Source organism: Xiphias gladius, chromosome 18, assembly GCF_016859285.1.
Source record: "Xiphias gladius isolate SHS-SW01 ecotype Sanya breed wild chromosome 18, ASM1685928v1, whole genome shotgun sequence".
Classification (NCBI taxonomy): Eukaryota; Metazoa; Chordata; class Actinopteri; order Istiophoriformes; family Xiphiidae; genus Xiphias; species Xiphias gladius.
Window position 1 is genome coordinate 6,087,873 of NC_053417.1, and position 24,211 is coordinate 6,112,083.

At 38.4% G+C, this 24,211-nt stretch overlaps 1 protein-coding gene across 1 annotated transcript in view; it reads right to left on the reverse strand.

Moving 5' to 3' along the window:
- LOC120804384 (vitamin D3 receptor A) overlaps positions 1-24,211 on the reverse strand; it is an 88,978-nt gene that overhangs the window by 30,598 nt on the left and 34,169 nt on the right. Inside the window, exon 3 of the mRNA XM_040153822.1 lies at positions 184-331. Within this exon, the coding sequence (XP_040009756.1) occupies positions 184-329 (146 nt within the window). The 5' untranslated portion in view covers positions 330-331. The remainder of the gene's footprint in view (positions 1-183; positions 332-24,211) is intronic.

Sequence of the window (24,211 nt, forward strand, 5' to 3'; positions counted from 1 at the left end):
AAATAGGACGCATAATGAGAACACCAACTCCACATGCAAAGGCTGCTAATAACACCTCACACACAGACACACACAGACGCACACACACACACAAACACACACACTTCCTATAGTGCCATCACCCGAAACACTAAAAAACAAAATAGACAATGTGAATACACGCACATCAACTTAGGGACCCACCTGAAGAACCCCTTGCAGCCCTCGCAGGTCATGGCATTGAAGTGGAAGCCGGTGGCCTTGTCACCGCACACGCCACAGATCCGTGGGGCGTTGCGGTCGAACTCGTCCGGTCCGACCACCGACGTCGTCACCGTCATGGGCTCCATCACTGGAGAGAAAAAGAGAGAAGAGTTTAGAGCCCGTTTGACACTGCTGGCCTGCTTTTTGTTTCGAGTTAAACACATCAACACAAAAGATACAAAAGTAAGTGTGCGCTTCCATGAAGTTCACCAACCTCGAATGAAGCCAAAAAAATCTGTTTTTTCCCCCTGCTCTTGTGTTGTGTGGGAGTGTGGGAGTGTGTGCTTGATGGGGAGGTCCGTGTTTTCCTCTTCTTATACAAACAGGTGTCGGGCTATTAGCATATTTAGCAAAACCCATTGACAGCCACAGTCTGCATCTCGCGGCTATTGGCTAAATGACTCAGCAGACACAGGTACACACACACACACACACACACACACACACACACACACACACACACACACACACACACACACACACACAAAACACACAAAACACACACACACACACACACACACAAAATGGTACGAATCATGAAATTTCAGTGTTAATGGGAAACAAAATTAATGACAGAAAGGGGGCCATTTGCCACAGGCTAAGAAATGACTGATACATTTACAGTAATACTGCCAAGCTGAAATATATTCTAGAGTGTTCATTTTTCTACACACAGTCACACCATCTGGCCATCCCCTATGTTATAAACAGCAGAAGAGTAACACACACTGACAAGCCTTATCAATCTTTTTCTGAAAGCACCCCAGTCTGAAGCATGGGCGTAGATTTGGGTGTGGACAGCAGTGACATGTCCCTTCCAATGTCAAGGTGTTGCTGAATTGTCCCTAAAAGCATTTATTGTTACCAGTATAGTATATACCAATATAGTGTTACCATTAAGATCCATGCAGAGTTGCCAGGTTTGTGTGTTTTCTGCAACAAGTTGGTTATTATCACAAATGGTGAAAGGGATATGGGATTTGGGGGATACTCGACTTTGACCTGGCAACCCTCAATTTTAAACTGTACAACATATTTTTGGCCAGCTGCAGCCCTTCATCACTGTAGGTGAAAATGCCTCAAAAAGCAAATTGAGACATCAGGTCCTTTTTAAAGAAGAACCCAAGTGTAAGCAACAGCTGAGCTTAGCTAATAACAATGTTGTGTCATTAATCCAAACAGTCATCTTCTTTGAAATATTCACTCTTTAATGCCATCCCTCCCCCCTTTCCATGAGTGGATCAAATGCAGAGTTATTACTGCAAATGGGTCATTAAGACACGAACATTATTTACAAGGTAAATTAGCCTCAGATTGTCCAGCTGATTTATCTGTTGATTTCAGGCATCAATTTATCCTGAAAATGCCGTCAGCAGAAGTCTGCACAACACAGACACACAGACAGTTGAGCTGCTGGCTCTCATCTGAGCTCTGACGTCATAGTTCAGGAGCTGAATGAAAACTAATACGAGACCAAGTCTTTGACATGATTTCAACACTTGAGAGAGAGACAGAGCTACTGAATCTCAGGTGAGATTTGATAGTGGTTTACAGCAGATAGTTGGTTCAAACACAGATTTTTCCAGGTGTATTTCCGTGTAACACTTTCTTGACAATCTATCAGAAGTCAAAATCATGATTCAAGTCCAGTTTCAGGCAGGTTACATCAGCAAATAGCTTTGTATTCTATATAAGGTAAAGTTTCTGCTGCATCAGGCTCTTTATGTGTGTATGTGTGTGCACATGAATGAGAAAAGACAGATAGACACCAACTGCACCTACACAACCATTTATTTTGGTTGTTGGACAACAACTGCCCCTATCAAAAATGAAACCAAAACCACGCCCTTGGTCTTAAGTTTGACTGAAGAGATGAGGATATTTAAAGAAAGTCAAGAAGAAGAATATGATATGTTATGATTATGTTTCAGCTGAACTGACCAGACTACATTCATTTTTTGTAAGAAAATAACTTTTAGTTAAGTCAAGTTATTTAGATATGACTACTTAATGGCTAATGTTTTTATTGTTGTTTTTTTTAATCATCATTATCATTTTATTTATTTTTATTTCTAAAGCTAATGAAAGTTCTAAGACTGCGGGGGCATAAAACAAAAGGAGACTGAATACAAAATTACGGGATGTTGAGTGCATTGTGTTTCACAATGCAGATTTAATGAACACCCTACAACTTATGTAAGTCTACATTTATCTAAGAGTGTTAAAAGCACATTATTACATTTTACGGGCTTTAATATTCATTTAAAGACACAGTTTAGTGGCTTCTTTACTTCCCTAATATGATGTATTTTCTGCTGAAACAAGTTTTTGTTGCAGGCAAAAAGAAATATGAGATTGAGAGTAAAGTTTGTTTTGATAGAAGTTTCTATTAAAGTTTCACTGTTTTCCACAATGTGAGGATTTTCCAGACAGTTAACATGTTCATTTCATTGTGTCATTGATGGCCTGGATTCAGATTTCAGTTTAATTTAAACCAAAAACTTTTCTGACTGAAAACCAGGGAACAGTGAACACCATGTAATAATATACCAATGTACTCTTCTGCACTGGCTTTCATATCACACTAATACTTAAATTTGAAACATGCTGAATGGAAATTTGTTTGAATTTAACTGAAAGTCCAAGGGTGACTGAAAGAAGGAGAAGTAAGAGGGGAAAGCTGTAGGAAATACAGTGTAAGGAAACGACTCAAAGTGCAACAAATGAAGATGAAAGATGAAAAAATGAAAATGTCCAATGCAACAAACATGGTTAGTATGTTTTTGGAATTGCTATGCTGGAATAAAGAGATCTGGATGAAACAACCCTACAGAGAAATCCTATGTGTAAGAGTGGGAGAGGTCATGTGAGGGGAAGAAAACCAATTGAGGACGAAAAGAGGAGGTGGTACATAAATTAAACTTAGGCACAGCAGGGAAAAGTGTCATGTGGCTGCAAAATATAACCTGTGGGGGAGTTGACATGCATAGAAATAGGCTTCGGATAATGTCAAATGAGGACAAAGAGGTTCAAGGAACTGGTGCGGTGGAGCGATGGATGGATGGCGAGACAGAAATAATGAAAGAGGGGAGAGTATGAGGGGAGGCAGGTGAGAGCATATGTGAAAGATAGAGACAAACATAGTCAGTATCCATTAGCTCTCATTACATCCCAGCTTGCTGAAAATTTCAGCATCGGTTCCCAGGAAAATACAAACACACACACGCATGACACCAGGCGCTTCTGGCTGTGAAGCATCAGTCCCATTACCCAGAACACACAACTCCAGGGAAGCAGGACACACACTAACACACACACTTCACTGCTAGTGGAGTATTACTTAGTGCATGTTGACCATCTGCAAGGGGTGTGTGTGTGTGTGTGTGTGTGTGTGTGTGTGTGTGTGTGTGTGTGTGTGTGTGTGTGTGTGTGTGTGTGTGTGTGTGTGTGTGTGTGCGTGAGAGAGAGAGAGAGAGAGATTCACATGTAAGCACAGGGGTTTGTCTCATTCACAAACATATCAGTAATTTCAGGTTACAATTGTGTGTTAGTTTGGATAAGGAGTGCGTTGACAGAACAGATGTGCACACAAAAACAAGACACACACCATTAGTCATCATGTCACAAAAACAGCTTTTGTTCTGATGCAGCAGCAGGTGAATAACAAAATGGTTGGAGAGGTCAAAATGGAGAGACGGTGTGTCAAACATCTCAGCAGATCTGCAGAAACAAGACCAAAACAACTTGTGGTTTCATTAGTGGTGCTGATTAACAACACTGCAAGTAGGCTCCAGGTATGTAATTAACAAGTCTGGTGTTATTTCTCTTTTAATTACTTATCTGATACTCTTTTTTTCTCCTTATGTGTTTCCTCTTACTTGTTTCTCATTTGTAACACTGCTTAATAATTAGCATTTTTACTTATTTATAGTCAACATGATTAATTGGCAGAGAAAAGAGGGTAGACTTTTTAGCTGTCAGATTGACAGGTAATTCCATCTCTCCCTTTGTGCTCTGATTTTCTCAGGCATACACTTTCACTATATATTTTTTCATCTACTTAAATCTACTTTAGGTGATAAAATTAATTAGCATTTTCAACATTACCATTATGTCATTTTTCTTCAAGAGATGGCAGCCAGGTATAAAAATATGGTAGAAATTGCAGAGACACAGAGAAGAAAAGATTATACAGGTTATTAACTAATGCAAGTCACATAAGTTTTGATTCCTTTTTTTTTTTTTAAACATTCCTGCTTTGACTGTATTGCAGAAGAATAGTCCTCCCAGTGCAAATATGTTATGAGAGCTAAGAAGATTAGTTTATCCAAGTTTTAAAACTGATTCAATCTCACTAAAACGTGCTGTTTATTTGCATGCGCTGTACGAGTTTGAGGTTATGAGTTTGTATGAGTTTATTCAATTTTCGTGTTTATTTGTATATTCTTAGGTACTAGTTAATATGACATTCATGCCAACAAAACAAAATGAATTGAACTGGGAGAAACAAGATAGGCAATGTCATTAGACAAAAGAGGCCTCAGCCTGTGGATAAAGGATTCTTCATGGATCCGTTTTCATGAAGTGTGTGTCGACATCGGAGAACTCATTTATTAAACGTGTTACACAGCTAAGGTCAACTCATCTTTGTGCATGAGGAAGACAACAACAGATACTGTAAGCATATACACAAGTTCATACGCAGACAAATACATGATTATTTAAAATCTGTTTCTTCTTTCTAGTTAACAAAAGGAAGTGAAAGTTCTATTATTATGGGAAAAAGAGCAGTGCATTTTTAAACAGCATCTCATCTAAAAAAAACCATAGTCAAATATCTGTATTGCACAGACTAAATTTTAAGAGAATTATTTTAATATGTGATGAAATTAACTGAAATCTTTTTTTTTTTTTTAATGGCAAAACCTGAACTACTTTAACTGTCATACCAATGGATATTTGAAGAGTTAGAACAGAGAAAAAATAATCCTATAAGCTGCAGTGATTAGTTGATAAATGGACTGTCTATTGACAAAAGATTAATCACTAACTACTTTGATAATTTTTTAAGTAAAAAATCCAAACATCTCTTGTTTAACCTTTTCAAACACACTGTCCTACTGCACTGCTTTAGATGTGTTTAGGTCTGTACCAGATTCAGTCCTCACCCAACCTTGCCAATGTGAAAGGAACATTGTGAATGAATTGTTTGAAAGCTCTAAGTCTCCTGATTCTATCTGTGCAAAGCATTTTAGGATCAGCCATATCACTGCAACAGCTGTTGACACAGAATTGGTTCAGACTTATGGCTGTCGCTCCAAAGTTTTTTCCACCAGTAAGGCCCTACTACAGGCCTTATATTCCCTTTTTATGCCAAAAAAAGTGCAAGGCAAAAAAACCTTACATTTCTACCATGTTTGTGCCTCAATAACTCTTATAATCATTCTGAGTCTTTTACCTTTCAAAGGAGACCAGGGTTATGACTATAAACATAAGGGTTGAAGAACAGAACTTTTTGTTCCAGGTACACTATTTTTAGGCTTCTGCACAAAAGAGGTGGTGTCTGGGAACAGGTTATACTTCTCAAACATGAAAAAGTTTGGCTTTTATTATATTAACTCGAATATTATGGGATATTGGGCATTTGATGACATCACCTTTGGCTCTATGAAATAGTGATGGGCATTTTTAGCTGCTTTATGATGTTGAAAAGGCCAAACGATAAATCAAGAAAATAAATTGGTGGATTAACTGTTTATGAAAATAATCCTTAGTTGCAGTCTTAGTCCCTACATGACACAAAAGTATCTCTATACAGCATGTTACTTAGACACTGAAGAAGAACTCCTTGGGGTCAGGATTAGATAACTGACTGTCCCAGGATGGCTTGTTTACAATGTAGAAGTGGGACTGTGCCGTTTTGGCAAGAAAGCCAACCCCTGTTCACTTCGTATCCCATGTTACAGCATTGTGACTGCTGTCATTTACTGAACCTATAGTCCTTACTGAACGCTGACTTTTGTAAACTTTCAGTTTTGCCAGTTCTAACTAAATGCAATTCACAAGATGAATTCCCACCTCAAAGTCAAGCCCTAAGGGTGTACATTTGCAGACTAATATGAATAAGTAAAACAGAAAATGCTTAAATACACAAGGTCTGCATTTTAGTTGTACATTACAAGTTTTGGAATCAAATAACTGAAAACATAAAAGCAACAAACAGTCCTCCTCATTTTTAGAAGGTCACCTGTTCAGAAGCATCAGTGTTTATCTTGTTAACCAATGAACTGCAGCAGTATCCATTTAAGTTATGAAATACAGGTACTCAAGTCACATACCTGGTGTCATAGCTAGCTAGTCAGTAGTTGCACCTTAGCCTGTCATCCCATCCCAGATCTCTCTGTTTTATTCCTCTCTCTTTCTCCCCTTAATATTTTATTTGACTTTTTGTTTCTCCCTCCTTTTTCAATAATCTCACTCTCCTCAGCCATAAACAGATTTGTCAATGTTGCTTCTGAGAGCTATGCAGAGTCGGCTACAAATTACATCTAATGTCAACAGATGAAGCATTTAGTGAGAGGGATAATCAGGCCGGATTACAGCAGAGCTGCTCTGTCTGTTTTTGTTGATGTTATTTTCCTCTCTGCAGCAGTGAGCAGTGCAGCTGTGTGCCATCTAGTCCTGTTAAAATTCATAAACCCCCTCATAGCATGTAAACGCTAGGTCTCATGAAGCTGGCCATTAAGACCCCAAAACCATGGAGTGTGTGGAAGAAACATTCACTGAAGGATATTTGACATTCCTTTCTGAATCACTACAGAGCATAGTTTGTGTTATTTCCACAGAAATATTTTCCACAGAAAGTATTTCATTCAGAAAATGTATCAAAATATGGCCAAGCCTGTTTAAAAACGGCAAGACCTTTCAAGCTCCCAAACATAATAAAAGCCATTTTAGGACAAGGCTGTAATGGTCAACAGAATATTGCAGCACACATGTAAAGGTTACTGAAGGGGTGCTCGTTTCCACTGTAAAAACATGTTTGTAGTTATTTTGGGTTCTCCTTTAAATTATAAAATTCAGTGTATCCCATACATCGATTTAGTTGTGGCAGCCCGCCACAATATCAACATTGACCAACACTTATTGATTTTCAATTTTTTTACTATTTCAAATGGCTAAAATCTTACTTCACCGTAGAGCTGTGTGCAGCGCATCTCTCTCTGTCTCTCAAACGAGCACATTGACAACAGACCCGTCTGTGATAGTGGGACTGGCTATCAGGGGAACCGGAAGAAATCCACTGCACCATCCAAAACTCCATAAAGTTTTTACCGTCCCTGTCTGTCTCTTTACCGTGACCACACTGGCCACTGACAATACGTAATCAAGGCTCACCGACCTGACCCATGTCAAGTAGCTAAATAAAGCTGTATATTTTGTTCATTTATTTATTTGTCACAAAGTACTTGGCAATTAAAATATTAGAAGTAGACCCATTATATACGGTAATTGAAGATACCCTCCCTGTTCAGCTACCGCCACAAATGGAATCTACTTCTGCGGGAAACACTGAAAGGCATTATACACTTGAAGACGGTCATAAAAAATAATAACTGTACTTTCCCACTGCACATTAATGTGGTACTGTAGTTATTTCTGAATTCCAAGGGAGAATTTAACTTTGCTTTTACTGCCTTTCATATGCAAACATTGGTCAACAAACAACAGATTAGATGTATTAAAAAATAAATTACTTTAAAGTCTTAAATAAATGTAATGTAATGGTCTTAATGCTGTTTGGAGGCTTTTCCACAGAAATAAATTATGGGGGAAAAAAATCCCAAGCATTAGTGCCTATATTTAAAGATGTAAAAATGCAAACATATCCGTCAGTATTTTTAACAATAACTGCCATCGATGGCCAATAAACACTCCCTACTGCATTGAAAAGTACTGTACCAACATAAACAAAGCCCACCCAGTACACTTTACAACAGTGTGGAAATTGTTATACCTCCTTCAAACACAGCAAGTAGTTCTCTAGTGACTTTCTGTCTGCTTTTCTTTTTCTTTCACTCCAGCCCCTTCTGTGCCCCTTGGAAGCCAGTCAAAGTACTGTGCTGTGTTTTTGTCTTCATGCTTACTATCATAAATCTGATGTTCCGGTTTGCAAAACCTATAGACATCATGTGCTGCTAAAACGATAAGACCACCAGCAGGAAAGAGGAAAATGTCACATTCTCAATAGTGATAATTACTATGTACTGCCCTTAACCTTTAGGTAGATTTGGACTGTCAGCCTGCGTGTGAGAGTGTGTGTGAAGCTTTCCCTTACATGGAGCATGAGGTGGACTTATCAATGTATTGATTAACCCGTGCCAGTACCATCACATATCATCACCATGATTGCACGTTTTGTCACTACAACAATGAGACCCTGTCTGATGATCAATGAATATCTGGTAGCCTTTGTCTGCATGTGCTGCTTTCACCATATGAGAAATGCTTTCGGAAACCACACCCCGACAAAACTGATCACTGTGTATTTTGTTGAGAAAAAAAGCGCTGAAGTTGCTACACAACAAATCAGCATGGAGAGGGCTTAACTGCAGTGGATTAAGTGTTTTTGACCATTTCTACTGTGTCTCAATAAATGCTGTAATAAATGACATCCTGCAAAAATTGGCCATAATGTTGAAGGGAGGTTCGTGTACAGAAACATTATGGACTATGTCCCCTTTATAAGAGATTCTATTGTTGATTTAGTATTAGACTGTATTTCAGTACTGTGAAAACAATGTGGGAAACCAGTGGGGAAATTTAAAAACTGGCATATACCATTTAGAATCCAAAAGGAAGTTATTTCAGTCATCTTGTGGCTGGTGTAGTCCTAGATCACTAAAATTCAAATATGACTTTTAAACTAAAATATACTGTATGCTTAGCAGAGTGTGTAAAGAGTCACATGGAAAGTAAAACATACTGGGGATTCCTTTAAAATCACGTATCAGAAAACAGTAACAGAATGTTTGGCAGTCTTGTTTTACTGGTGTGTTTCCCACCTTTCATATCACGTTTACTGAGTGGCCATGTGTTGCTGAAGTGGTTTGAACTTGGAAACAAGGCAGCATAAAGGTTGAAGAGATTGTCCCTAAGCTGAGGGCCTGAGTTCACACCAACATACCCGCAAGCATCAGCACTGCTGAAATGTGCCTGAACTAATGCCCTAACAAACCCCTAACAGCTGCGGGGTTGCTGCTCCGTGGCTGACCCTGACCTCTGACCTCCCAGTGGAGGTGGCGAGAGAAAAGACAATTTCCCCACAGGGATCAATAAAGTATCACTACATTGTTTGAAAGAGGACCATCTTTGTTTAAATCGGTGAATGGTTACAGAAAAGAAGTTGTTGAATTTTGTTACACTCACACTGACTATGGAAATTCAGCGGAAATTTGCTGAGAAGATGCATAACACATAGAAATGTTTAATTCAGCATATAAAGAGGCTAAAAATAAATATATATCTGTATATTTCTGTTTAAGATTTGGTGTAAATGCAACCATTGTAGCTTCAGTATGAATAAGGTGCCACCAATAGATGGATCATCATGTTGATGAATGAGAGAAAAAGTTCAAGAACACCCACATCTATTGATGTGTTATACATAATACAGCAGCACACGGCACACTGCAAGCCTTCAGGTATATTAATATTATTAAGTGATTTAGATTTTTAGACAACTGAGAAAGAGCTGTCATTTATAAGTTTTACTGTTGTTGTTTTATCTATGCTCAAGTTGACAAAAGTCTCCTCTTCGTCTCTGCTCTCTCTGGTGGGCTGTTCTGAATAAGAATGTCAGACTGAGTAGTTGAACAAAATATTTTCCACCAATATTTCCTTCAAGTAGACAAAAAGTTGAGAGACTTAAAAAGGGACCTCCCTCTCTCCTTCTACATAGTTTTTCTTCAAAGCTCAGCAGTAATCCAGTACTGCCCAGTCCTATATAAAGCTCAGTATAGTAGGGTACCATAGTACATGGAATCTGTTGGATAGAGGGGCTCGCTCTATAGGCGGCACAACAGGGAGCATGGCCTACTTTTACCACCAGCTGCCTCACAGTGGGCCTCACTAACAGCTAACTGCAATAAACTCCAGTCCCGTACAATACAGCAAAGCAGCAGCCAGGCCAGAGCTTAACAAGCACAAACACACTCAAAATCCCACCACTCAAATACCAAACGGCCGTTCCTTATGTTTCCTGATGGGATGGAACACATAGCCTTCTGGCTCTGTCATTTTTGGGTTTAACTAGATTTGTTTACTGAGCTGGATGACAAAAATTCCGAGTGAAATTCGTTTGGACTTGTGTGGTTTTTCTCTTTAAGAGGTTCAGCCCCAGGTATTTGATTCCTGCTTGGCTCCATAAATCCCGGACATCAAAGATAAGTTAAGAAATCAGGAGGAGAAGCAGCACATGAACCCCAACAACCTACTCTGGGTCCAAAACTCAATGTGGGACACAAAGATCAAAGCAAGAGGGTTTTTTTTTCTCTGAGTTGGTGCCCAATGCTGGGATGTGGAGAAATTAAAATGGGTCCACAGGTATGCTCCCAAAACCGTCCCAAGTCCCTTTAATCTCAGGTAGGCTGAAAATAATACTCTAGTTTGGATTTACAGTAATAATCTGTATGCTAAATCTGGAGCGTTTTAGTTGCAAAAAAGTCACTGCAAACAAAACAGTGAAATCAATCTAAAATTGGGCTGTATTTTATCATAAGGCAAACACCAATATAAGGACTGGAACATAAAGTAAAAATATACAAAATGAATAGAAGTGTGTACACAAAAGGATGAAACTTAAATAAGCAAATAAATACTAAATACCGAATAATAATACAAATAACTGCATTATGTAAACTGAGTAAATTGCAATCCTGGAGACAACAACACAAGACATGAATGTCAGTATCTATTGGTTAAACCGGGCTTCAGTACAGTACCAAACGATACAGCGGGGTCACAAACATCAAACATGGCCGAGAAGGAAGGGAACGCTCTGATTTTATCCAATCAGATGCCTGCACATCAAACAAATGAGCCTGAGGACATTAAAAGGAGGGGGGGTTCTGAGCATGTATGTGCTTTTGTGTGTCTGTGCCAAGTCTGTTTGAAAGATACTAATGGAGTGTCCCATTTGGCTGCAGAAGTATGTTACACAGAGGGACTGATGTGATTGGTTGGTATGTGGCGCAGCCCTTGACACACACATCAACATGCTCACAATTGCGTGGCAATTGCTTCAACAAATTTGGATAAGTCTTAACAAACATATACTTGATGCACCATATTTAACAAACACACTCACAAAATGAAATCACACCTTTTGAAATGGACTCAGTCACAACTTTGTCTACAGTCTACACAAGATATTTCAATTTGTTTTTACTAATCAAAATAAAACCAGAAAAATATCTCTTTATTTATCCAGAAAGTCATCTGCTGATTTGAAGATGCATGTTTGACTTTTACAGGTTTCAGATTCAGTCTGTGCTCCGTAAAATGTCCAGATGGTTGAAAACATTCCGAAGATGCAGTATACCCAGCCCATGCTGGAAATGCAAATCTTGAACAATTTCCTAAATTCATTATCTATTTGTAAACTCAGTGTGCACTAGACCGGTGGACCATTGTAGCTGCACCAACAAAATCACTTATGTTAGCTGATCAAGCTGGTGTTATCAAGACACTGACAGTGTAGTTACAAAATTAGGATATCTTATTTTAAAAATGCTCCAATAATGCCAGCCTTTGAGGAAGTATCACAGCATTAATATATATTTTTAATCACATTTCACAAACTAAAAAATTCGCCATGTATCTAATTCTTAAGAGTGAGTAATAAATCATTAATTATTAAAATCCCCAATATACTCTAATGTGCATGTAATACAATGCCCTTCTGCGCATTAGCTATAAATACAGGCTCTACTCTGAGGTGCTGAGCTTTCATTTTTTTGACAGCATACAACCACATTCACCATTCACAGCAAAACCAGAGCAGGGTCTTATCTTCTTCACACACGCCCACTCACAAGCAGGAAAAGTGCTGAAGATGCTGCTAATTGCACAAGTTAGTGGGAGTGTGTTTTATACAGGCACTATAATAACAGGGGCTGAAGGAAGCTGAGCTGAGATAAATACAGGTGTGCATCCCGACTGACTCTCCCTCTCTCAGGTGGAGGCACACAAACATACAAGCACATGCACACATCTCTGTCTCACACACAGATTCTGACATTGGAAGAGCCCAGAACAAGCCAGCTGTGCAAACGAATAATATGTTAATGAAATGAAATCACACACAGACATACACAAGCCCTGTGGTAAGAAAGAACTGGCAGGACATGGGAACATGAAAATGACTTCTCTATCAAAATATTTTCCCCATTCATCAGATTTAAAGCAACCAGAAAAACATCTCACAAGTGTCCCCCCCTTTGTGTTGTGCTCCCTACCTCTACCACCTCTTCTTTTTCCCAAGTCTAGTCAGTGTAGCATTTTAAAAACTTCTGAATTACATTACAATCACAGGGCAAGGTGTCTGGTGTGCATTAATTTTAATTCCCTCATCTCACAAGTCTCCCCCCTTTTTGGGGCGGATAATCAAGAACTGGATTGGACCAATACACAGTTTGGCAACATACCTGGCCATTAATCTTTGGAAATCCCCAGCGTCCAAAGACCGTCTACAGGCTGTTTGCGGTGAATTGCCACACTTACACAAACAAATTCCATATGTAATTTTAATCTTTTCTGTCATGAGACTCGTAAAACATATGAGTAATAAATCCCTATTTTATTCATCTAATTCACAAGTGATTAGGTGGACTGAAATCGAAATGTGGTGTCTGATTAGATTAAAATTCCATCTATTTGAGACGATATTCAAATCTGTTTTGACCCGGGCCTGGCCTCCTTCTGTGTTCCCTCTCCTGCCGCCAATCCACAACAGCAGCTTTGAACTTTAGACCTTGTTTTCTAGGCAGAGGATGAAAACGTACAGGCCGTCGGTCTGTTGGCAGACTGACAAGGAGACAGAGAGGGAGGAGCGAGAGGAAGAGAGGGGGAGACAGAGAGGAGCTTGTAAAGAAAGGAATGAAGTAATGAAAAAAATTAAGGCGGGAACTGAGGAATGAAAGGAGAAAGGAAAAGAAATGGAGAGAGAGAGGGACCGAAGGGGCAAAGGAGGAAAGAAAAGGAGGCAAAAAGGGAACAAGGCTGGTGAAGGAAACAAGAACTGTAGAAAGTAAGATGGTTGAAGAAATAGAGGTGTAGGAAAAATAGAGAGGCAAGCAAGTGAGGATGAAAGAAATTAAATGCTGATGAACTCTTTCCACTGCACACCAGATGAGTTCTCTTCTAGTGCCACCCTTGGGCCAAAATGTCAAGTTTTACACACAACTTAGTTTTTCAAATGGGATACTCGGGAAATTGTCCTCATAGTTTACAGCTGTTTGTAATGGATGTGTATGGCAGAAAGTCTTTTTGGGCCCGAGGGTGTCACATGATCTGCCCAGTGCTGTTCCTGGCAGCTTAATTGTGATGGCTTACGGAGAACTGAGGCTGTAATGTACTGAGTGCAAAGTATACACACAGAGACAGACAACATATTTCTAGCATGGAGCTCTTCATCTTCTGAGTGTGTTTCATTTTGTTTGAGGGATGTGAAGTAGACAGAATGAAGTAGGATAGAAGGCTGAAAGCCCTACCTGTTTATTATCATTTATTATTATCATTTATTATTTGTAGCTTATACTTTCAATGTCTTTAATTGTGGTTAATGTTAAATTTCCAAACAAAGTAGCTTGACATGGCTCTTGTCTTAATTAAGGAGACAGTGAGACAAATCTCTCCTCCTATATGCATGCACAGATGAGCTGTGCATGCATATGGCTCACTCGTGGGTGATCAATACATTCTTATCAATTACTGACCTAGAGCATATAAATAAGGGCAAAGGGACGCCAGCTGATTGATTGGACATCATGTTATGCAATGTCAAAGTAGGAATCCTGCTTCCACATCGTGTACAAGTGAGCCTCACACAAAAAGGCTAATAATGATGCAAGACAGGAATCCAACTCAAAGTTAAAATATTTTCACTTTCGATATTAGACTTCACGGATAGCTGTAACCTGAATTTAAAGGCCAAACATGTCTGAACCAAATTAAATTCTTGCAAAAAAATTCAAGTTTTGCTGTGTACAGCCAAGGTCTGACTGTTTTCACCTGGTCCTGCTATACCTTGCGTTGCCTGCCAAAGCCTCACTCATTCAGCTCTGACCCCTTTTGTCACAATGCCACTTTGCCAGACACCCTACTTCTACTGGGATGATTGACTGTTTCTTTAGCCTACTGCTTTATATGACAAGCAATGTAAAAATATGTAATTTCCTATAATTGTAGAGTTTATTTAAGAATCTAGCATAATGTTAACAGGGCTCAACATTAAGGCTTGTCCACTCGACCAGGACAAGTGGATTTTTATAAGTCAAGTGGAAGAGAAATTTACTTGCCCCACCGGACAAGTTAATTACAAAAAGTACAAAAAAAGTCATGAACAAACAAAAAACAAAAAATACTGTGCGTCTTCACATTATGTGCCACTCATTACTAAGCTAGCTAAATGAATAACTGTTACATACAGAATACCATTTTGAAACTAATGCGATTTTCCCCCTCGATATGTCCGACTCCGAATGTCTTGATGGACCAAACAGCAGTCAATCCAAGTATCCCGCATTGTAGGAACCACTCACAGTTCAAAAATTTTACTTCAGAGGAACTGTGGCGGTGACGTTCCTTCAGGCTCCGCAGCCCAGCCAAGTGCAAGGGAAAAGTACAGAGAAGAAGAAACCTTACAACTGCATCGGTCAAAGAAAGAACGAAAATTCAACAGCTGGAGAGATTAATATGAGTGGGCGCATTATGACGAAGGTTTAATATTCTACAGCGTCTGCCGGGGGCAATCCAACTTGGCTGACAAGAGAATGACATCAGCTAGCTAGCTTTAGCAACTGTTTTATTTAACTATAATGCTATATACTTCACTATACACTGTAAAGATAATTTTAGCTAAACACCAACCTAGAGAGCTAGCTTGCTAACCAAGTTCGAAGTTAATTAAATACGATGTGTCTGTCTTGTCGTTGGTGTTGAAAAAACTCTTGGACAAAATAATCCAAGTAGGCTAGACCATTGGTTCTCAAACTGTGTGCCATGGGAGCTGCATGGCCAGATGCATAAAACTGTGTAGATTCACGACTGTGTGTATGCACAAAAGACAGAATTTTACATATTTATTGTTATCAGATTTATAAAGCAGCATGTATGTCTGATTGTGTTTTATACATCTCAATCATTGTGGAAACAGGCGCATGTGCACAAGCTTCATGTCCCCTCCCGTAACTGTGGGGTTGGAAATGTTATTATTGTTTTTAACAGTCTTAAATGCAACCATTACACAGAGCTGTAGCTATTTATAGTGCCTGTACCACTAATTCCTAACATGTACCTGTAAAACCATCATCACTGTAACATCTCAGTCATCAGATACATAATCAATGATTAATCTATAGAGCTCATATTGAAACAGACTTTACAAAGTGCTATGCAATTCTGGATCAAATGAAAAGATCATTAACAGGGAATTTCATGACTCGAATGTAAATAAAAAATAAAAAGGACAAAATTCACCACTTATAATTTAAAATAAATTTATAAATTAGCCCCTGAGTGACATTTTACAGAACCCTGTGTATAATGCAAAATAATACCACAATCTGTGAAACTGGCAAACAACCTAAACAAACATTGCATTTTCACTGCGCATTCTTCTTTTATAAATACCACCTATACTTCTGGGCCCTGGTGTGAATTTTGTCCATAAATACCCACTTCAACTTTTTCCCGTCTGAATTCTGCATCCAAAAAAGTAAATTATTGTCATTTTTCCTGGACAAGTGACTTTTGTGCATGGACAAGTGAAAGGTAAATTTACTCGTCCATAGGACAAGTACCTCAAAAAGTTTATGTCGAGACCTGGTTAATGTCATACTTCTGGTTTCTGGTTCACAAAATGTATATTCTATATGTTCACTGTTTTTACTTACAAATCACACATAATAGCAATTGTCCAGTCTAGTTGAGTAGGCCTGAATATTTGATACCAACATAGACATTATGCCATTTAAATTAGTTTAACTGCCTAATGTCCTGTATAACAGCATTGTTTCTATGCTAGATTTTTCCATAGAAACAAGGGCTGTCTATAATTTTGAAGATGCCTCTGCCTTCACTCAGTGGTGGACCAAGTTAAACAAACAACAAATTAAAAACAAGTCATAATTCAGACCAGATCGCTGATTATGTAAACTGTTAGCTGGTGGACAGCAGAAAGAGGTGGTAGTGAGCATTGGAGACATAGAGCAGAGTGGGAATTTTTATGTCTACATAGGTGAAAAATGTGTCTGAGGTATTACAAACAAGACAAATTACACAAGCATTAAAAGCTCAACATTCAACTTATTAAATTTCTGTTTCTAGTTTAATATATATAACATCAAATATGACCTTGCCCTACCCAAAAACATTTCTATCACATATAATATGGCATAAGCACACACTTAGACTGATTCAAGTCCAAATCCAAGCTAAATATTTTCTAAGATAAATTATTAGTTTTATTGAGGATCTGAATGTGCCTCCATTTCACTGTTTCTTGCTTCAGCTTGTTAACAACCAAAGGAAAAGGCGAAGGTCATGGCTGTTTCATTCAGGCAAGAGATGCTGTCTGAGTATTCATCCAGTGAAGCTGTCAGAGAGACAGTGTGTGTGTGTGTGTGTGTGTGTGTGTGTGTGTGTGTGTGTGTGTGTGTGTGTGTGTGTGTGTGTGTGTGTGTGTGTGTGTGCGTGCACGCGTAACAACAGCAGCCTGCAATGACCTGCTCGACAAACGCAACTGGATGTGTGTATGCATCTTTTCATGAAAGAAAACCAAATACCCAACCACCCTGATTACTGAATGTTACTCTATTTTACACTCTTATTACTCGAATTACATTCAATGAAAATCAAATGAGGAAAATAGAAAAGCTTGTTTTCTTCAATCTCACAGCTATAATCTCTGAGCCATTTAAGGATAAACATGCTTAACTACACAGACAATGCTGTATATTACAGTTAGATCTGGGCCTGATGTAACAAGAGAAAGCATTTTGCAACATAATGAAACACTGTGTACACGGCACAAAACATAGCACACAGTGTTAAGTAGCTTATTTTCCTCATTCACATATAGTGTTGCTGTAGCTCAGTTGGCATACATGGCAGACAGAATGACAAAGTTCAAACGGTTAACGATTTGGGAGAAGGTCAGTCTCCTACCAAACAGACTAGTGGACTAAGAGAGTCCCTAGTGACATGGTGACTGAAGGAAGACCAGTAAAGTAAATCTAACCAACACAGCCAATATAAATATAAAGGCCATGGACCTCCTTGGCTTGATCAAACTCGGTTTTCTGCTGAAACTCTTCAGGCTCTGTCTCTGGCTGAGCATTAGCAGTATAAATACTGTATGCAAAGACAAAATTACATTGTCCTTGAATGCATTTTCTGAAAGGTGAAAACATGAATTTTCTAAAATTAGTACATACAGTATTGAGTAAAAGGTCTACAATTAACAGGTGCTTTCCTTGTCAGGCTATTGGTTCTTCTATCAATAAAATGTACAAGTGGCTCCATAAAAACATCAAAAATATCACATATTGCACCATTACTCTGAAAGATAATGACAAATGCCCATCAAATTGACAGAAAGGTGTCTACAGCTTCCATACTACGTCTGACCAGAAGACCAAATTTTAAAATGATTGAAAATCGGGGAAAAGAAAATACTATAATTTTGACAGTAAAGGTGTATGCCTATCAGTACTGCCAACATGACATCCAAAACAAATTAAATTAAGTGTTTTCTGCTTTGTTTTGTTTGTCTGGATTAGTTCTCGTCTGGTTTGGTTTTGGTTAATCGTTTGTTTCTCCAAAATGCATGCTGATTTAATTGCGTCACAGTGATACTAACAGAAAAGGCCCATTAAAGTACAACATTAAATTCATTTGCTGGCATATCTTGTCATGAGTCATATGTTTTTAATGAGGGGCAGGTTTATGACTCCATTAGTAATAGTAATTAGTAGTCTCTTCTGTATGTTTTTATGTTGCAGGTGACAGAACTATGTTCTATTTACTGTATACATGCATATTACACACACTTACAAACACTTACACACACTTACACACACTTACACACACACACAGGGAGAGAGAGAGAGAGAGAGAGAGACTTGCTGGGAATTAATAACAAAGTCAAATGACATATTATAAAGGAAACAACATCACATCTAACGAAACGCAGCAGCACTGGCAGCTACAACTGACCTTTCACTACTATGAGAGAGCTTCCTCCATTTTCCTCCCAGCAACCAAACACAGTAGCTTACTGTCGACACACCTCCAGAATCCTCTTGGGTCCAGAGGTATAAATCCCACTTCACTCTCTTCCTCTGCCTTCCTTCATCCAGTTTAATTCTGTAGCTGCTTCTGTGATTCAGATATTCATTGATACTCCCTACACTCCCACGCCTTGCCTCTTCCTTAACACCCTGACTGTGTCCTCCCACTGCTCCCATCACACCAGATACTTCCCTTTATTTCTCTTCTCTTCTACCAGAAGCTTGCATATTTGATGCAGCAAAAACTAATACAGCCTGTAGCTATGTCAGTAATGACACAGAGTGAGGATAAAGGAACAGCAAGGTGAAACCTGAAAGTTAATGGTTAACCTGATAATTGGGGTCAGCAGGGTGAGGGCAGACTCCACAAATATAGCACAAGCCATCACTGACACGAGGAAAGAGTTTAGGGATGGGAGTGAGAGGAGGGCGGAGAGAAGATAGGAGTTTAAGGGGTGACAGAGGGGAAAATAATTTTGAAGGTTAAGAAGACAAAAATGCAAATGCAATAAAAGAATAAAATAAAGAGGATTGAAGAACTGAAAGGCAAGGATGTACTAAGAAGTAAAGGAGAAAAAGGGGGCAGGAGGAAAGTAGCAAAGGAAGGACAGATGTAAATTAAGTTTAAAAATTAAGGAGCACAAGACAATGTTCAGGCAGTAAGGAAAGAGAAGCTGAGAAAGGAAACAAGGTAAGAAGAGAGTGACAGGAAGCAGAAATGAGAAAGTGAAAATAAACAAAAACCAAAGAAAGGAGGAGGATTCCCTGAACTCGAAAGGGGAACTCTGGGCAAACATATTTACACTTCGACTTGCACAATAATCTCTCTGAAGGTACCACAACACTATATGATGTCATTAAATCAAGGGAGTGTGATAAAAGGTTATAAAAGTTCAATAAGACTGTCGGCAACTCTGTTTTATAACCAATAATTCAGCTAGTTTTCCAAGAATGTTAAATTAGAAAAGAGTGTTAGACATCAACACAATGGCTTGATTCAAATGCAGATAGGTCTTTGATGTAGTATTTATTACAGCCATTTTGAATTTTTGAGATAAATAGGCTAACAACTGCTGCATCTTGGCAGTACCACACCCCTTTTATATAAGGCCAAACTAAGTGCCTAACTTTTATTTTGATCTACACTGAAGATAAACAATCTAACACACAGCTTTGATTCAATGGTATTCATCAGCTTTAAAGCATGTTTACTTATTGTAACACAAGAAGCATGACGTCTGTCTTTATTCTCACATATGATTCTCTGGTCCATAAAAACAAACCAGTAAAGTATTGGCCATATTTAATCCACTCCAAGCCTTGCTTCTTTTGAACACCAGTGCCATGCTAAACTTAGATTAGTCTGATCCTGAGCAGTAACCTGCAAACAACAGCAATACCAATAGCATGTCAACATGGACAAAACATGATCTAACAGCCAACCACAACTTGAAGATACCCAAAGTCTTCTTTGGAGCCATATGACCTAAATAATAAGGTGGATGACATGTCTGGTCAATCCTTCATGTTAGTAAAATTGGCCTTATAAGTTAATGGTGCAAGCCACATGACACTGGAATGCTGTAGGACATTAAACGTCTGGTACTGGGAATTTCCTAAGCCTCAAATAGCCTAAGGAAGTCCATACTAAGATTAGTCATATTAAATTAAGACATTCTGAAAATAAGAGGGTATATGAAAGATGACATGATTGAGAACTATACAGCTTACTATACAGAACTACACATACCTCTGATTGCAATGGACAGATTCCACCAGAACACCCTGGCCCATCTTTCTCTACTTAAGAAGAAGAGGAATTGAATAATTCAGCAACTCCCGCAATTAACTCCGGTTAAATCAAATTCAACCATTTTAGTAACTGAACAGTTTAATGGATGAGTAATGTGTGTCTTTTGAATCCAACCACTGCATTTGATAGGGTCTCTAGCAGCACATTAGCAGTGTTTACTATACAATGTTAATATTTGGACAGCTCACCCAAGACCTGCCACAGTGAATTACAATGGTCAACGTGATATTTTTTATAAATCATGATTCACAAGAAATTATTCTAGAGAAATAAAAAAATATATATGGCTTTATATTGAATTATAGTATACTGACTACTCTATATATTAATATAAATTAGTATATACCGCAGAATATTTACAAGGCTACTGATTCAGTTAATGAAAGGGTTAAATATTCCAAAGCCTGACATGATGACAACTGACATGAAAGGAAAGTCAGGAGAAACTTAAGAATGTTGCTTTTTTTAGGAAATCTAATGTACTATGCATTATAAATTTAAGTGGCTTTTGACAGAGAGAGTGAGACAGCATACGAGATTTTAAGTTTTATTAAAGAAAAGCTGACACCTTAAATCTCAATATAAATGGCAATCATTTGTAAACTTTAACACCTTTACTTTCAAGGTGCTCATGCTTTAGAGGAGGAATTCATCCGTTTTTCTTTTTAAATAGCGAGCCATAAACTTAAAAGTAACAAATTTTCCAACCCAGATACACCATTATGGTGTTGTGAAATTAAACCCCCTTTGCTGACCATGCTTGCAGTAAAGTCCAAAAAGCAGAGTCCTTGTGATTTCATCACATTCTCGCAGTCCCAAAAAAGTTTTTTTTTTTTTTTTTTTTAAAAAAGAGAGAGTGAGGTTTTTCTCTGCCAAAATCTCCATGACAAAGTTAAAAAAAAAAAAAAAGGCAGCAGTCCAAAACTAACATATTAGCTCACTGAAATGTAAGGTGCTTAATGTGGGCAGGCAGCACTCTGAGGGAACTGTCTGTCACTTTACATTCACTTAACATTCTTTTTAGCATCCAAAACAAACTCATCAGAAAAAATATTCCTTTCAGTAATATCAAATAGTTATTGGACAATTGTTCCATTAGCTGTGGCTTGTGTGGCATATCTAAAATATTTGAAATTGTAGTTGTTACTCCGCTAAGACAAAGGCCTACAACACACATGACATACAGACCATCTCTTCCTAATGGCAGCTCTTCATGTTAATTTCCATTTAGGAACAAAAGTGAAAAAGGTTTACTTGTGTTAAACACTTCAGGGAATTACAGCATTGTTGTCAGTTAACAGAGATTTGGCATCAATGCAAAACAAGAACTTGTTACTAACTGTAATGAAAACATTTCCTGTCCAGTTTGTGTTCTGTACAGGGCTGTACAGTTTTGAGCATTCAGTGATAACATTAACCGATGTTTATCGTGTTCACCATTTTAGTTTATCGTGTCAACATGCCAAAATTTTCCAAAAAGCACTAAACACAAAGTACAGCTGAGGATGATGGGCATGTCATTACTTTTGCAGGTATTTGGTCATAAAACAAAGTACAGGACAAGTAAGTATTTTGACCTGATGATGGCGCTAGTTAGAAAGTCAAGGGATCGCCTCAGTTATTCCAATTCATCCTGAGGGCGACATTTCTGCACCATATATCATTGGTCAGTCCATCCTTTAGTTGTTTTGATATTTCAGAAAAACTGACAACCCTCTGATGCGATCCATCCATCCATCCATTTTCTCCTGCTTATCCGCAGTCCAGTCACGGTGGCAGCAGATTAAGCATGTGATGGTTAACTTTAATTCACTGTAGTTGAACTGAATGGTAAAATCACTCGTAAGAACAACAGTGAGGACACAGTCGGCTTGCTTAGAGAAAAATGAGCTATCATCCTGCTCTTGGAATCACAACAAAAAAGATCTCTATTGAGCATTATTTGCAACGTTTTAAATTACATGTGAAGGATCCTTTCATTTTCCGATTTTAAGTTGGACTTTGAAGGGAAATCCAACCCTGTTTGTTCCTAACTCAAAAGCTTCGTGTGCTATGCTTTTTGTGTGGGGAGACCGTTTGTGTAGGAACCACTAGGAGCCAAAAGTAGAGGATAAGCCTGCCCGGTATGCAACTCTAGTCCATAGCTCCCTTCATCCTCTCTAAAAGGCAGAAAGGTGAATTCCTGTGTGTATTATTTCCACGTGTTAATGGGGGTGGGCTGTGGATTGAGGAAAAAGAGATACATACAAATGGTAAACATACCCACACGTAGCTATTGGAGACAAAGGTATAATTTGTATCACCAAAACAAAGTCTAAAATTCAGTATTATGTCACTACCGTACAATATATTAAAAGACCTTCCTCCCAAAGAGACATACAACTCCATGAAAACACATTAATTTAAACAAACGAGCATGCTAAACTAAAAATTTCCTCCCGTATTATTTTCCTCTTCCAGTTATAGTTTCCTGTCATTCTGGGACTTGACATACTGGGCACGGTGATGGTCCCTGTGTAAAGCCGCCAGCATCGTTGTTGAGCAGGTAATAATAGTTATAATGGCAACATTAGACCACTTTATCTTCCAGTGCAGTATTTTGTGTGTGTGTGTGTGTGTGTGTGTGTGTGTGTGTGTGTGTGTGATAGCGCGCACACACGCTTTGGGGGGGGCTCCTCCCAGCTTGTCTAGACTGCCAAGTATGCAGGTGTAAATCAATACACACTCCCCATCCACCAACACACTACCCATCCACCAAAACACACACACTCAAAAGCTGACATTTAAACATCACTGGAATTTGAACTGTATTTAGCAGCATGCTCTCAACAAGCTTTACAACAGTTAAACAAACATTCTGCTCGACTAGAAAATAAACAAACTGATTACATGAGATAGACAGAAACCTATCAGAAGTAAGAGCACTGCCTCATAAAAACCAGGTGATTTTGATAGCTGACATGGTTCAGGGTCGGGGCAGGGGTTAAGATATAATAAACTGAAGTGATGGATCTTGAGTCTGTGCTTGAAAACAGACTCTTTCACATTCCCTGATGTGGCTTGGCAAGCTGTTAAAAGGAGAGGAGCTCTGAAGGAGAAGGGCCTGGCACTCAGTGAAGCAGAAGGGCCTCTTACTGAAAGAGAGGAGCCTGACTTTTTCAAGATAATAGGGAGCGTTACATATCCAGACACTCTTTCTCATAATTTCAGTTCAAACTGCAGAACCAGACAAGATGTTTTGCCAGTACTGGCTATAATTTGTTTCCAGTCATATCATCACTGCCAAAATTTTCATATAGTGGGCAATAAAAGATGGATATATAATAGTCCTGTAAAAAAAAAAAAAAAAAAATGTAGGCTCCAAAGAACTTGTTAGAGGGCAAAAGAAAAACTGAAGCCGAACCATCTATTGTCTGAGGTGCTGTGATAAAATGATTAAAAATAACTAACAATATGCTGGACTGTGGCTACAAATGTAAACAAATATTTTGAATAGAAATGAATCATCTTACACCATAGAATATAAAGAGATTAATATAAAGATCATCTGTAGACTAACATTTATTGAAGATTGTGAGACATA